This window comes from Calidris pugnax, unplaced genomic scaffold (assembly GCF_001431845.1).
Source record: "Calidris pugnax isolate Ruff unplaced genomic scaffold, ASM143184v1 scaffold69, whole genome shotgun sequence".
Taxonomy (NCBI): domain Eukaryota; kingdom Metazoa; phylum Chordata; class Aves; order Charadriiformes; family Scolopacidae; genus Calidris; species Calidris pugnax.
The window spans coordinates 3,718,156-3,732,700 of NW_015090859.1; the positions used below are offsets into that span (position 1 = coordinate 3,718,156).

The 14,545-nt window shown below is 35.2% G+C and overlaps 1 protein-coding gene across 1 annotated transcript in view; it reads right to left on the minus strand.

The window, feature by feature from the left end:
• Positions 1–14,545, minus strand: part of MYO16 (myosin XVI) — a 327,773-nt gene that overhangs the window by 101,587 nt on the left and 211,641 nt on the right. Inside the window, exons 24-27 of the mRNA XM_014944223.1 lie at positions 8,134–8,209; positions 5,237–5,412; positions 936–1,016; positions 422–627 (exon numbers count right to left, since the gene is read on the minus strand). Coding sequence (XP_014799709.1) covers positions 422–627; positions 936–1,016; positions 5,237–5,412; positions 8,134–8,209 — 539 coding nt within the window. The remainder of the gene's footprint in view (positions 1–421; positions 628–935; positions 1,017–5,236; positions 5,413–8,133; positions 8,210–14,545) is intronic.

A 14,545-nucleotide genomic window follows, 5' to 3' on the forward strand; every position in this document is an offset into this window, starting at 1 on the left:
TCACCATGCAGAAACAAATCCTAGCATATGAAATACAAATACTGGACCCATGACACCTACACTGATACACTTGAAAAATTAGCCTATTTCTCCTTCTGCTTTTTAATTATCTGGAGACAGCATGCAATATTTTGTATTTTATAAATGATGTAAATAGCATAAATTATAAAAATATAACTATTTTGTGAAGTTATATTTTTTTACTTGAATAACCTTTGCTGATGATCTTTAGAAATACATTTCCACAAAGTTCATGATTCCTTCAACTAAAAATTAACAAGCCTAAATCCCTTGCTGGCAGACATGACAAAAAAGCCTGAAAGACTCATCAGCAAAACAACACTGCAAACACTACCAAAACATGACAGAAGGCTTTGTACTGTAGGTAAGAAAAAGTTTTTATGAAACTAAAAGGATTTACCTTGACAAGAAGTCTGTGAAAGAGAGACGTATTGGATATCCATGTCTTATGATTTTGACCATGTCTAGGACACCAATATACTGCAGCTGAGCAGACACATAAAAATTGTCAAAAGTATCTGGCAACTTGGAGTTATTAGGCTTTATACAATGAACAGAATGTGGCGTGCAGTTCTGCAGCTTCCCAATAATATCTGTGAGTGATTTCTGTGGGAAAAAAATATCAGGTATCAATCATTATTGTGCAGCAAAGAAAATTGCTCAACATGTATGTTCTTCCTAACTTTTTAACATAGATTTCTGAAAAGACTTGACTTAGCCATGCAAGTAGCTTTTTCAAGCATATTATATTTCTTTCTTTCATTGCAATCTGTAGAGACTAATCCTGCCTTTAAAATGTTTTTTTGGGGGTTCTTTTTTGTTTGTTTGTTTGTTTGTTTGTTGTGTGGGTTTTTTGTTTGGGTTTTTTTTGTTTTTTTCTTCAGTAAATTTCTGTCCAGAATACATTTACTAACCCTGAGCTGTATTGCCACAGTGGTTGGGCCGCCTCGTTCCAGTCTCTGAAGAAATGAAGATGTTCCTTTCTTTTTCAACAGCTGGAGGGGAGAAAAGCACACACACAACACCTTATCTCAAGATGGATGGTAAATCTTCATTTTCACTGTGATACAGTTTACTAACAAAGGCAAATATTCATACAAATAATATGTCACAGACAATGATTTCAGTCTCAGGAAGAATTGAGAAAGTGGATAAATATCCTCAAGTATCTGCAAAGCCATGACTGGCAAGAAACTTTTGATTTCAAAAGCAATCATATACCATTGGAATGATAGAATACCTTTTCCAAATAACTGGGAAAAGCAACATGATCTTGAACTCTATTTCAGAAGCAGGACTTGTGCAGTTAGTATCCCATACAGCCTGCCTATAAGTAGCATAATTCTGTAACTCTCTGAAAAGGTCCCTTATGTCTTTGACAGATGCTTAAATGAGTAAATGTAAACATACATCATTAAAAAAAACTTGAAGGTAAAAAAGTAATATTAATATTTAAAAACCCTTCTCTTAACTTCCTGCACATGTGAATGCAGTTAACCTTTTTTCTTTTATTTTTTTAACCCATTTGCATCTATTATAGACATAAATTATCAATAACTTTGTAATTCATTAGAACCAATCTTATCCTGTACATTGGAGTTGGGAGTGGGGAACACATTCATTTCTTACTGCTCTCCTTCCTGTCTTTGAGACTGAAATGGCAATAATAATCCTAAAAGTGGTCGCAGAAATTAGAGGGTTTTGTTAAACTGCCTACAGGAAGGCTGGCAAAATATTCGCATTCCAGGATTTGGCCAAGCTCTTAGATTCAAACGCCTGTACCAATGACAGCCTTTTCACCTCTCATTTTTCCATTTCCTTTCTCCAGTCCACTTACTTCATAAAACCCTTTTTATCAAGTCAGCATGTTCTGGCCTACTCCTGTCTTCCTCCAGTTGCATCAAAAAAACGTACAATTCCTCAGCTTGGCCCACTCAAACCAAACTCCACTAAAAATATCGCAGTGCAAGCAATTCTCTACTTACTATGCTAAACTTTGGAGCTCTTTTTATTTCAAATCTCACTTAGTAGGATGTAATCAGATTTTAAAGGCAAATTCATCCCCAACTTCACACCAGGTCATCTTATAAAAGGAGCAACTAGCATGCCAATGACACATCTAGTTAAACTTTAAAAAAAACTTTAAAAAATGATCTAACTGAAATAGAGTTTTCTGCACTTGGTAGATAAAGCACTCATCCCTTCCTCCCAAGAGATTAAGTCACTAGTTCAAGACCATTTCCTGAGCTAGTGGAAGAGTCAGGAACAATGCTTTGGATGCTAAAGTTCCTGCCTGCTGTCCTGTGTTGCATACTTCTTCCCATGGGAAAGAAGTACCTGGTTCAGAATGAGGGAAGGAAAGGAAAGGAAACAAGGCAAAGAAAAGAATTTAATTCAAACTCTCCAAACTTGGACATCTTCAGCTATGGGCTAAAGAACAAGACTACATCACTGAAGCTGTACTTCTCTGTTACCCTCTAATACACAGCTTTATGTTGGAAAATCTTCTACCTCTAACCTATGGAAAAAAAAAATAATAATAAAAAAAAAATATATAAAACTTTGTAATTTCTGTTAAGAAGCTAAAAACTCCTTCAAAACGTCTCTCTTTACCTGCAGAATATTTTAAAGCTTTAAACACAAGACATACCAAAAGCTTTGCAATAGGTGAGTTCTTCAACTAACAGACAATGAAGCAAAGTGGTCATAAAGAGAAACAACATAAAGTCAATGGAAAGAAAAGCCTTCTGTTAGTGATGTGCATTCGTGTGACCAGACTTGCTGGATGAACTCTGAAACCTACTGATTCTTCCAAAGGAACTAAGGGGAAGGCAACAGGGCCAAAGCAGGCCAAGTAGGAATAGATTATGGAAAAACAAGGGAACAGAAGAGATTTGTGAGAGTATCATTGAAGATATATTCTATTTTATCTGAAAAGCAAACACAGTCTTCATAAGTCACAGAAACTTGAGCTGGCAACCCCAAATTCCTATGATTCATTATGTGCTCCAAAATTCTGGACAGCTATTAGATCTCTTTATGTCTATCTTAGGATGGATGCACTGTTCTCTTAGACCCTACTTCAAGAAGAGTGGTGAGTTCAAAGAGGTATTCTTATCTGTGACAGCATGCTCAAAATCAAGGAAAGAGTCATTTATGGAAAGGTAAACAGGTAGATACATGACGATACAAAGAAAAATCTGTAATTATATAACCTATCAAGTAGCTAGCACTGCAGATGACAAACCGAAAGGGGAGAGGAATTGCAGCAAACTCCTATCTGACTTCTGAAAGTGTCTACTTATCTTCCCTGTATATGGTGGAGTCTAGCTGGTAAGAAGATGCCGCCTACATTGCATTGCTGATTACAATAACAACACAACCAACATTGTTCCAGCCCATGACAGTGGATTTTCAAGGCTATACCGGAAAAGGGAAGAAATTATTTGGGACAGCACAGTTATAGATGTTGGCTTTATCCACAAAATAATTTAAGCACTTACCTACTTTCAGCTTCTGTGTCAGGTGCCTATTCCAAAATAACAAATGTCTCTTTTTTGCCACTGAAACAGTTTAGATACCTAAAGTTCTGCTTCCGTCCTGCAGGGCAGCACAGCACCTTGCTCAAAGTAGGCCAACTTAGTATCTACAGACTAAGTGGTGTTCTGTCTCACCTGTGCAGCTCTTCTCAAAGCCTACCTTTGAGAAGCCAAGCCATCCTTGTCTCTGTGGGCAGATGAAGGATGAAGTTCTTCCCACCTTCCACCTAATACCTAGAAGTTTAGAGTATTTTCACTGAATCTGGAATTTCTGGCTTAATTTATCATGCTTCCCAAAGGAATTTCAAAATGTCTTTTATCTCTCAAGAGAGTAACTCCAGGTTAAAAGCTATTCTGGACTGCTCAAAAACCTCATAGTTTCAGAGATCCCAGCTGTGTAGTGTTTCCCACTGGCTTGATTAGGCTTCTAACTGAGACGTGCTTTTCATACTTCCTTCCATGTATGGGACTAGGATCTTTTTCACGGCCTTAGGAAGCTTCCTCTAGGAAGCTGTTACTATAGTGGAAAGGCACCTAAAGGCACCTTGTGATGCCTCAGCTGTTTGCTAAATATAGCCTTAAACCAACACCATTCACTTCAACTACAGTTTTTCCACTGAGTTTACTGACAAGAACAGTAGACGGGAATTATGCTACTATCAGCAGGGGGGCTATAAGGAAAGCCCCATTGCTATTCTGTGGATGTACTGGCATAAAGCCTTCCACAATGACACATGAGAGCAGGCTCCTTAATCCTATGACAGAATCAATTTTATGCAGCTGTAAGCCAAAAATAGAGTTGTAAGATTCAAGAAGCCGATGTAGAGATGTAAGCCGATGTAAGATTCAAGGCAGCTGATGTATTATGAGAACAGCTTACTTCTTTTCTAGAGGAAGGAGGACTTCTAAAGCTCTGTCAAGAATGGACTCAGCAAATCATGTTATTTCTCCTCAAAAGAGAGATGCTCCATGAGACACGAACAACTAATTTTCTGATAGCCTCCCAAGCTTCCCCCCGCTGTTTTGGTTTTGGTGTTTTGGTTTTTTTAAATTTTTTTGGCTGACAGCTAGCAAAAAGAGACCAATTCAGAAATAGGGAGAGTTTTATTTGATTTCAAATCGATTGGGAAAATTTACATGCAAGTAACCATTTAAAATAACAATGTTTGCCAAAATGTACAAGGTTGATCTTCATACAAAACCACACAAACTGCCATTTGCAAATGAGAATTCTTCTCAGGTTAACACAATAAAGACTCTGGGGTTTTATTTTGTGCTTCCTGTATCTTAATTTACTGTTCATCACAAAGTCACCCAAGGAGACTAAACAAAGAAGTGTTCCTATACAGCCAGAAATCGGTAAGATTACATCCACTGCTAAGCCCTGGAACCACAAAGTCATGGATTGACTCAGGCTTGAAGGAACCTCATAATCTTGCCCAACCTTCTGCTCAGAGAGTCCAAGAAACAGGTTTTTGAAACAGCATTATTAGACTTAGTAAACTATAAACTGTTAGTTCTCACTATTGCTTTAGTGTTGATATTAACTACTAAATTATTTTAATAGTTTAGTGACTACAGAGAATGAAGCAGAGAACAATGAGCTTTCAGAAATGACAAAGTAACGGAGAAAAATCTTAAAGGAGCAAAGAACAGAAAGAGTTCCAAATTGTTACCTTGCTGAGCTCAATATATTTCTTTGCTTCTCCACTTGCACAGGCTACAGATGTTTTTTTACTCAGCAAAGCTGCTTTACACCCTTTGATTTTAAGGGAATGATATGGAGGAACAAGTGATCCAGTTTGTGTCAGCTTGGACTGGAACAATTGATTGATGACTACATTTTCACTGGCTGAGAAAAAAAGAAGAAATTAATGCATGAAGATAAAATACAAGTTAGAAAATTATATATATATTATATTTGGAAGTAAAAAGATATATAGTAGGAGTTAGAATTGAAAAAGTAAAATAAGTGGACAAACATTAAGCTATTATATTATGCTAGTTATCAAAGAACATTCAATATCTAAGGATGTTTGCCATCAGTAACACTATTTTTAAACATATTCAGGTCCTGTTTTGAACAGAACAGGGCAAACTCCAAAACCTTTCTGACTGTTGTCTAAACTTAATTACTTATGTGATAATCACATCTGAATTTTCTTCCATTACAGACTCCCAATTTATCCATCTATTAAAGTAATATAAGCTTCATTCTACGCAACATTTACCTAACATGTAGTATTTAGAAATGTTCAAGGCACTACGCAGAAATAAATTATAGAAACTTACTGCACCAAAGAAAAAGAATTATATAAAACACATCATGGGAAAGGATGGAAAAAAAAAAGGCAAGGTGAAGGACAGAACTGTTACAAGCTGGGTTCACATTTCTCTACCTCTCATCTCAACAACTTACAAACATTTACAGAAAAAAGACAATGCCATACTTATGTTTGATGCAGTGGTGATAATTACTACAAAACAAATACACTTCCAAGAGGTGTGTTTAAAAATAAAAATCTGAGTTTTAAGACAGAAAGGAAGCTTTATAGTATTTTCAGTCAAATTATCATTTATGAGATTATGGACATGGTCTTTTTAAGACGAACATGGTAATTACATGCTGCTTGTACTGCCACAGCACCAATAACATTAAAAATCCATTATGTAATATATCCTTAACCATTATTAATTTTTATTACTTTTTTTTTTTTTAGAAACTGGCATTATGATCACACCCATCATGTGAATAAAACAAAAACCCAGAAAGAGGAATGGGATACACATCATAAATAATGTCATTAACCTTAGCATAGCAGGTAGAAATCCTCTACTTGCTCTTTATTAGCTGTCTAAAGGTATTTCACTAGATGCTTAAATGCAATAGATTTTTTTCCTTTTTTCTGTGGAGATTACTATTCCTTACTTAATAGAAATAATAATATTATGAGGAAGATAGTAAAGCAGATACTTGAAAAAATTTCAGCACAATCAGCAGACATAATAAACCTCCATATTTTTAAAATATGGAAAAATGTAATATGTAGCATTAGGAAAGGTATTCAAATTATGTCCATCACATTAAAACAGATAAAACCTATATCAATAATCTCTCCTGATTTATTTGGTGGACAAATATGTTCCATATTCTTAAACATATATGCAAATTGCTTTAATGTTGTTAGTATATTTAAAGGTTTTGATTAAGGAAACTAAATTCAATGAAAATCAATGGAAGCATGCACTTAAAGTGTACCTCTACATAACTTATGAAAACTGTCTCTAAAGGAAATATGCACTGACGATGAATAGCTTTTAAGGCTAAGTTACCTAAAAAAGAAGGAACGTAGCCCTTAAATGACTTACATGCTAGTAAATATTCTGCCTTTAGAAATTTTTCATTAATTATAATTGTTACTTTTATGACTTAATTACATATACACTCACTCTCAGCATATCAAACATTTTATATCCCATCCAATCCAATCCTCTCTTCTTCCCTTTTAACAGTTGCATCTCTGATTACACAAAATAGCAATAAAAGTGCAAAAGCAGACGATGAGAGAGAATGGAAGAATGCTCTCTCTTGCAGAACATACTGGAAGTTGCCATACCTTCTTATACACACTGGCAGATTATCACACAAATTCCAAGTACTGAGAACTGGAATGTCTCTAAAACTATAATCAATATGATTATATTCAAGATCAATTCTTCCATTTCTTTCTTCATCTTTAATGTACACTGTTTGCCTTTAAAATGCGTCAATTATTTTACTAGGGAGTTTAGCTAATTCCACAGTAAAATTGCTGAAAAACCACATTGTAACAGTGGAGCTGATTTGGAAGACAAGTATGACCTCCAAAAGTCTCCTATTTCTATGGAAAGAAATATAAGTATAAAATATATTAAGGCAAAGGCTCTGCAGTGTTTGGAGAAAAGACAAATAACATCTCAGGATGCACTGAGATTTCTCTGAGGAAAATGTTTTGCTTTTCTTCACAAAAAAGGGAAACGATAGAGGTTTTTAATAATCTAATTATGAATCACTAATTAATAAACTGGGATGCATTATTATTAGGCATAATTATACAATATGCGCATGGAAAGGTATTTAATTTTGTATTCCAATGGGAATTTGTATCTATTCACTGAAAAACATAAGAACGCCCACCAGTTCCTGTTTTAGAAAGGTACTCAAACAGTGAAGTGCATCTCACTGCAGTCTCTATGCTTTTGGGAGCCTTATTTCTTCTACCTATTTTGTGGGACTATTTCTGTTTTAATTCATACTCAATAATTTCTTCAATAGTCATCTATCACACTACGCTTTCTTGTTCTTTACATCACATCACATGATTAAGATGCTTTATGCTGATGAATTCTAAAAGCTTTCTAAATTAGAGCAAATTTCAAACAATGCGTACATACTTCAAAAAGATGAGAGTGACTTTTCTCTTCTGGAAATAAAATATATATAAATTTCTCTTAAAACTAAAATTAAAAATAAAGTCAAGTCATAATATCTTGATTTCTAACAACAACAGCAACCACAAAACCATTTACTTACTTTTCATTACAAATACGAGATTTTGTGAAAGGCAATCTTTATTTTTTTCTATCGCACCAGCAATTTCATAAGTAACCTATAATGAAATATGTTGACATCATTAGTAATGACCAATGCATCTTTTAAAATTCTTACAGCAGTAGAAATGAAACTACGGGATTTTTCCATTCAACAATTAAAGGCTGGCACTAGGTAGAGTCTTTTGTTCCTTTCTTAGGGCCAACAATACTAACCAGAAGAACCGGCTGTTGAACATTGTGTGTTTCTGCAAGTACACAGAAATTTCATCAGACGGATTCTAAAACATTTCCACAATGCAAGACTATGAATCAAAAGTGTAATGCAGAGCAGAAGACAGTGACCTAAATATCATTTTCCCTGGAGGACTGAGTCACTCCCAGATCACAGATCTCCTCCTTGTCAACAGGAAACTGTCCACGCTGACCATGACAAAACACTCATGGAGCAATCTGAGTCCTGGCTCACCCTCAAGAAAAGTTTCAGCCATTTATACATCCTTTGGAGGCAAGTTCAGTCTATAAGGTATGTACAAATCCCATTTACCTTTCTAACAGCTACTCACATAAGGATTTTGGATCACCTTAGTTGCCTGATGTCATAATCTCAAGAACAGTCCGTTGGATTGTCACCCCATCTGTCATCTAACTGCAGATAAACTCTAGCACATGTGGTGGGCATTCTGAGAAGTGAGTAAAACGCAATGCTCCAGACCAGAGTTCCAGAGGGTACATCCAAAATTCAGAAATATGACCAAGTGGCTGTTTTAACATTAAGCCCATCCCAAGAGACACTGTATCGAAAAGCAGCACTAAGAACTAAAAAAGCAGTCACTGAGCCCAGGTGTTTTTGTTGTTTTTTTTTTTACTTTTTAGGGGGATGGAAGACAAACAACTAGTTAATTTACAGGCTTTGGATATAACCAGCTCTGCCTTGCACAGAAGTAGAACCCAAAAGGAATTTTTAAGTTAAAAAGGAAGAAAATCATAGACTTTAGTACCTCTAGGGTTAAGCGGATATTTAATGGGAACTTCTTAGAATAGTTCGGGTTTTTTTACCTTGGTAAAGCCTTTTCAAAGTTTTTTATTGGATCTCTATCCTAAGCCCTTAGATATTTGTGGAAATTTTATCCTTGTATATTTAAGAAAGCTGTAAATATATAATTAAGATTAGTAACTCTAATCAGTGCATTAATTTTGTTTTCCATTGGGTCATTTGAAAATTAAGTAATATTTTCTTACTCATGAAAGAGATTATATGATTTGGATGTGTATAATCTGGTATAGTTAGTAATTGTCAAATGATATAATTAGTATGGCATCTGACATAGAAGAGGTATAACAATAGAATTACTTTCTTTTCCATGACAGATGCAATGTTACATAATTTTCTAATTGCATCTCCTAAGAACATACAACATAGTTAGCAAACTATTAGAATAATTTAAGTATACTATTAAATGCTTTTAGTGTACTTAAAGTAAATGTTCTACCATACTGGTCCATAAAAGATAATTAACAGAACTTATTCGACAGATCTATAATGCCAGTTCCTAATTGAGTGTCTTATGCTTTGACTAAATTAGAAGAAGAGAGTTACTATTGGTGGGAAGAGTAGGTAAGTATAGCAGTGGGAGATACTACATTATGATTAAGTGCTTAGATAGAAATAGGGAGAAGTTTCAGTACTGGTGCTGGTATAATACATCACGAACTTCTAAAACTATACTCATAAGACATCTTTCATATCACATAAAACACATAAAAGTTAGAAGGATCCCCCTTTATAAAGAAATTGCTAACTCTCTAACAGTTTTTCCATAGATTTGGTAAATTAATTCACTGCCTAAAGACATGAAAACTGACTCAATGAAATGGCACTCTAGGGTTCCATATTCATTGCCAGTCCCACAAAAGACAAAAAGAAAGAAGTGCTCTTCTAGCTGCCAATTTTGTTAATTTAATCCTGCCCTCATCAGAGATGCCAACCTACATAGCACTTTGCCTAAAGCATGTATATTTCCCTCAGTTTTCTTCCACTGACTTTCTAAAGTAAACCTGGCTAAAACTCTGCACTGACTGGCACTCAAGCACAGTGGGTAGTTATTCTGAGGAGACAAAACCCAAACAAACATTATATGATCCAGACAGGAAACGTGCAATTGCTTAGATCATGGTGCTGGTATTATAAAACATACTCTTTATTCTCACTTCCATTTATTGCACCTTATTCTCACTTTTATTTTTTGCACCTCTTTGCTCTATCTTGCTTTACGCAATGAACTCTTTGGGGTAGACAGTATGTAAACCGATGTGTCTGTGTTTGACAAAAGAAATAAGATCTTTAGATATTATCTGAACTAGTTGAAATATTTTTATTTGAAAAGAAAATAAGTGTGATTTCCACACTGCATGCTACTTCATTAAAACAAGAAAGGGACTGGATATGCTTTCCTTCTTGATTTAAATTCAGAAAGCAAGAAGGCTTAACCTAAGGACAGTGGTAGTGGGGCAGGCCAAATGTTCATCTAGGGATATTTAGGGAAAAATATTGAGGAATACATCCACTCTCCCTCCTACCAGTTCCCCTTTCAGCTTCCAGGGTTCTGCCCATTAGGAAGCTCTTGACCTGTGGGCTGTATTTCATCTTTGTGTTTAATATCTCTTGACTGACATTTCCTCCTTGAGTATCTGTTATTAATTATTAACATTTTCAGCATCTATAACAGATGGTAAGGAGTTTCACTAGTTACTAGCTATGAGAAAAAAAACCACAACAATTTTATTTGTTTTGAACTTGCTTTCTGGTCATTTAAGTGGGCATAGCTGGTTTTAATACCACAAGAACGAGAAAATACAAATAAGAGGTAAAAAAACACCACCAGGAAAATAGGAGGCTCACACAGCAAAGGTGCTCAGAACTTACTTTGGGAGCCACATGTTCCTCTTACATATTTTTCCCTCTGATTCATTAATCATTCTCCTGCTACTCCATTGTGCATTTTCTCTCAGAACTTTCTATTCTGAATTGAAGTATCCCTTCTTATAAGGTTTGAATTTTGTAAGGGCCTTAGTATCTAAGTTTTTTAGATTTCCTTTTATACATCACCAACATGGCCACCTTTACACATAATTTTCTTCAATTGCTTCAAATACCCTTTTTTGTAAATAATTTTCATATCTTGTGATAAGCCAAAAGCACTCATGGTTAATGGCAGATCCAGCAGGAACCCTGAAACAAGCTAGAAAAATGCCACCTGGAACGTTAAGGCTGATTTGGCTTAGATAAAAGGGAAAATTTTACTATTTTAATAACAAAATATAACTCAGAAACTCACAGTTTTGCATGTGTTGTTAAATTTAGTTAATAAGAAAATAATCAACTCATAAACTTAAAAGAGAAATTTTTGAGAACATATCCAAGGATAATTTCAATGCACAGTGGGTCACTACTTGTCAAGTCACAACTTGGTCAACTACTTGTTAATTTTCTTCCAGTACTTAAATGTGAGTGATATCATTTGAAAGCTTGAACACGCCACTTTTTTGAGGATCACTGGGTTTCTCACCCTCCCAAAACACGTCTTGTTTACCAATGAGTGAAGTAAATAATTTTATATAGTCTGCAAAGTCTTATTCTGACACCTCGATCAAAACAGTAGCATATTGAAAGCACCAGATATTTAGAAACAAAATAGAAGGGTGAAGGGAAGTGTTTTATTATTTTCTCCTGTAAGTGGAAGTCTCAAATCAAGTCTACTTAAAGAAAAAAAGAGAGAGAAAGGGAGAAAAGGCATGACTATCTCGTCTGCGTGAAAAAAAAAGAATTTTTGTCAAGTAACCTTTATAGGCTTTGGTATAACTTAGACTAGACTGATTTGATTGTTATGTCTGGGGATTCAGCCTGGGGAAAAAATAGAGAAAATGAAAGCATCCTTATTGATTAATCCATCTCCTTTTGTCTTTTGATTTAGAGGTTCAGTTTCAGAGTCTGCCTGGGATATATAAGGCATTTCAGAGAAGACTGCCTTGGTGAAGGTGAGCTGACAGCTGAGGAGTATTTTTGAAATGCACAAGCTGAGAAATGGAACAGACATTGATCTACACTTAAAGGACATTATGTGCACTGGTTTATACAGCACAGAAGTTGGTCTAGTGGTCTGATCGGTTTATTACAGCACTATAAGTCAAAACCGTGGCAAGGCAAACAATGGCAAGGGGCTTATCTGATTTGTAAATTCAAGCACAAATTTTAACTGCAGAAAGCTAAAATTATGATGACATATTATTAAGATTATATGAACAATGGGGAAATAGCTCATTATCTCAAACACCAGTATGTTAAATACCACTATTAGGTAAAGATGTGTCTCTTGACATTGTGCTAAGACAATATATTTCTGATTTACTTATTGATATGTTAATTATTTCATTAATTTAAAAAAAAAGAATTTTGAGTCCATGAGAAAGTTTGGTGATGGAATGTTATTCTTCAAAACTCACAACCATCAGTAAGGCTGATATTTCAGAGATACAATTCATGCGAAGCCCTTCAGTATGTTAGAGCCCACAGTGTATATATTAATGTTATCAATAAAAGTAGCTAGAAATTCAGTATTACAGATCCTTAGTACAGTTTCAGCTGATGGTCACATGCATTGGTCAACTGCACCCATAAAATGCTATGTTTCCTCAAGGCAAGCTTGCAGCACGCAGCACGGAATCGGCCTGCCTCTCCTCTCATGATGCTACCAGGCAGACAGCCGAAAATATCCACATTTATGTTAGGCATCAGAAACAAAGCAATGCCCCAGAAAAGCAGAATTTTTCCAGAAGAGATCAGACTGCCAGAGTACAGGGAAATGTGTTAAACAACCTTCAGATAAAGCCTTCCAATAGGATTTCTTTTTTTTTTTTTCAGTCATACAAAACCTAAATCATTCTTTTCTACCTTCTGCCTGAACAGAACAGATAAGTTTTTGTCTTATAGCACTCAGATACCAAGACATTAAATAGCTCTTAGAAGAGACTTGTAATGTGTCAAGGCATAGTAGGATTCTGTTCAGCTGCAAAATTAAAACTGGGAGATAAAGTAAAATACTTGATATGATCAAGTACTAATGTTCACAGTGGCCTTAGCTGAGCATGTGTTCATATAGTTAACAACTGTATCATACTGCTCATGCAGCAAAAGACAGATTCAGTGCTGTGCAGGCATAATAGTAAAATTAAAGAGAAATGAATAAAAAGTTGTTTTCTTTCTTCCACGGGATCATATTGTCACATGATGTCACATGAAAAGATTATTTTTCTATGACTATCCTGACATAAAACTTTCAGATATGGACATGTTAGAGGTCTTTAAGACTGCATGGACACATCTGTTTCAGCTGTAATTCTCTCATAATATAGAGGTAGGGATACCAGTTTTTTTCACTAAAGGTTGTCTGTCAATCTCAACTAAATATATAGAAGAGGTCTCCTCAGTGAGGCAGTATTTTTAATAGTTGCGTTTTCCAGCATAACTGCACTTAAGAGTTGCTAAAATAGCTACTGTGAGTGTCTGAGTAGAGATAAGAACCCAATTCTTTCTGGACTTTGAGCTACATACAGAAACCACTAATGAAAAGGAGCCCAAATTGCAAAGGTCCATATAAGATTCATACCAGGGCAAAGATAGAATATTAGCTTTTCTTTTTTTTTCTCTACATGACTTGGAGTAGCAGCTGCTTCACACTGGCTGTGAACTACACTGCAGTCACAACTTTTGTTACCTAGAGAAATCAGGATATCTGCCTTCACCCTCCCTTTAACGCAGAGCCTGCATTCAGTGGGACTTCTTCCATAACCACCAGCCTAGGCACATCACCTGCATATAAATGACTAAGCCTAGAAGTGAAAAAATTCATGTTCAATTACCTGTCACATTTTACTGGTAATTCTTTTTCTACCCTCTGGGTCTGATTCATCTTTCAGTTACACTCACGTAAATAATGAGAAGCTCTACTAAGTTAAAGGTGTTACAATCAGTGAAAAAATTGTGGTAAGTGAGAATAAAATCAAGTCTCCTTGTTTTGATTTTGGGGATCTCTGAAGGTAACGACCCAGAGAAAGACTGCTTTATACTACCCTTACTTTAGACTGGTTTAATTGATATAAGACTATAAAAATGGCTCTCAAAACCTGCCAAACTATACTGTTACTTTATATATGAAATTCTTATTTTTGAGTGCCGATAAAATCTGATATATTTAAAAGTCTGGTCTTTTAACAATTTTCATAAAACATAAATCACAAATTACTTTTATAAAAAGCTACTAAATGTAGTGAGTAATAGCACTATCTAAAGAACAGCATCAGCAGTTTCAAAAGCACAGTTTTTATTATTAAACTTA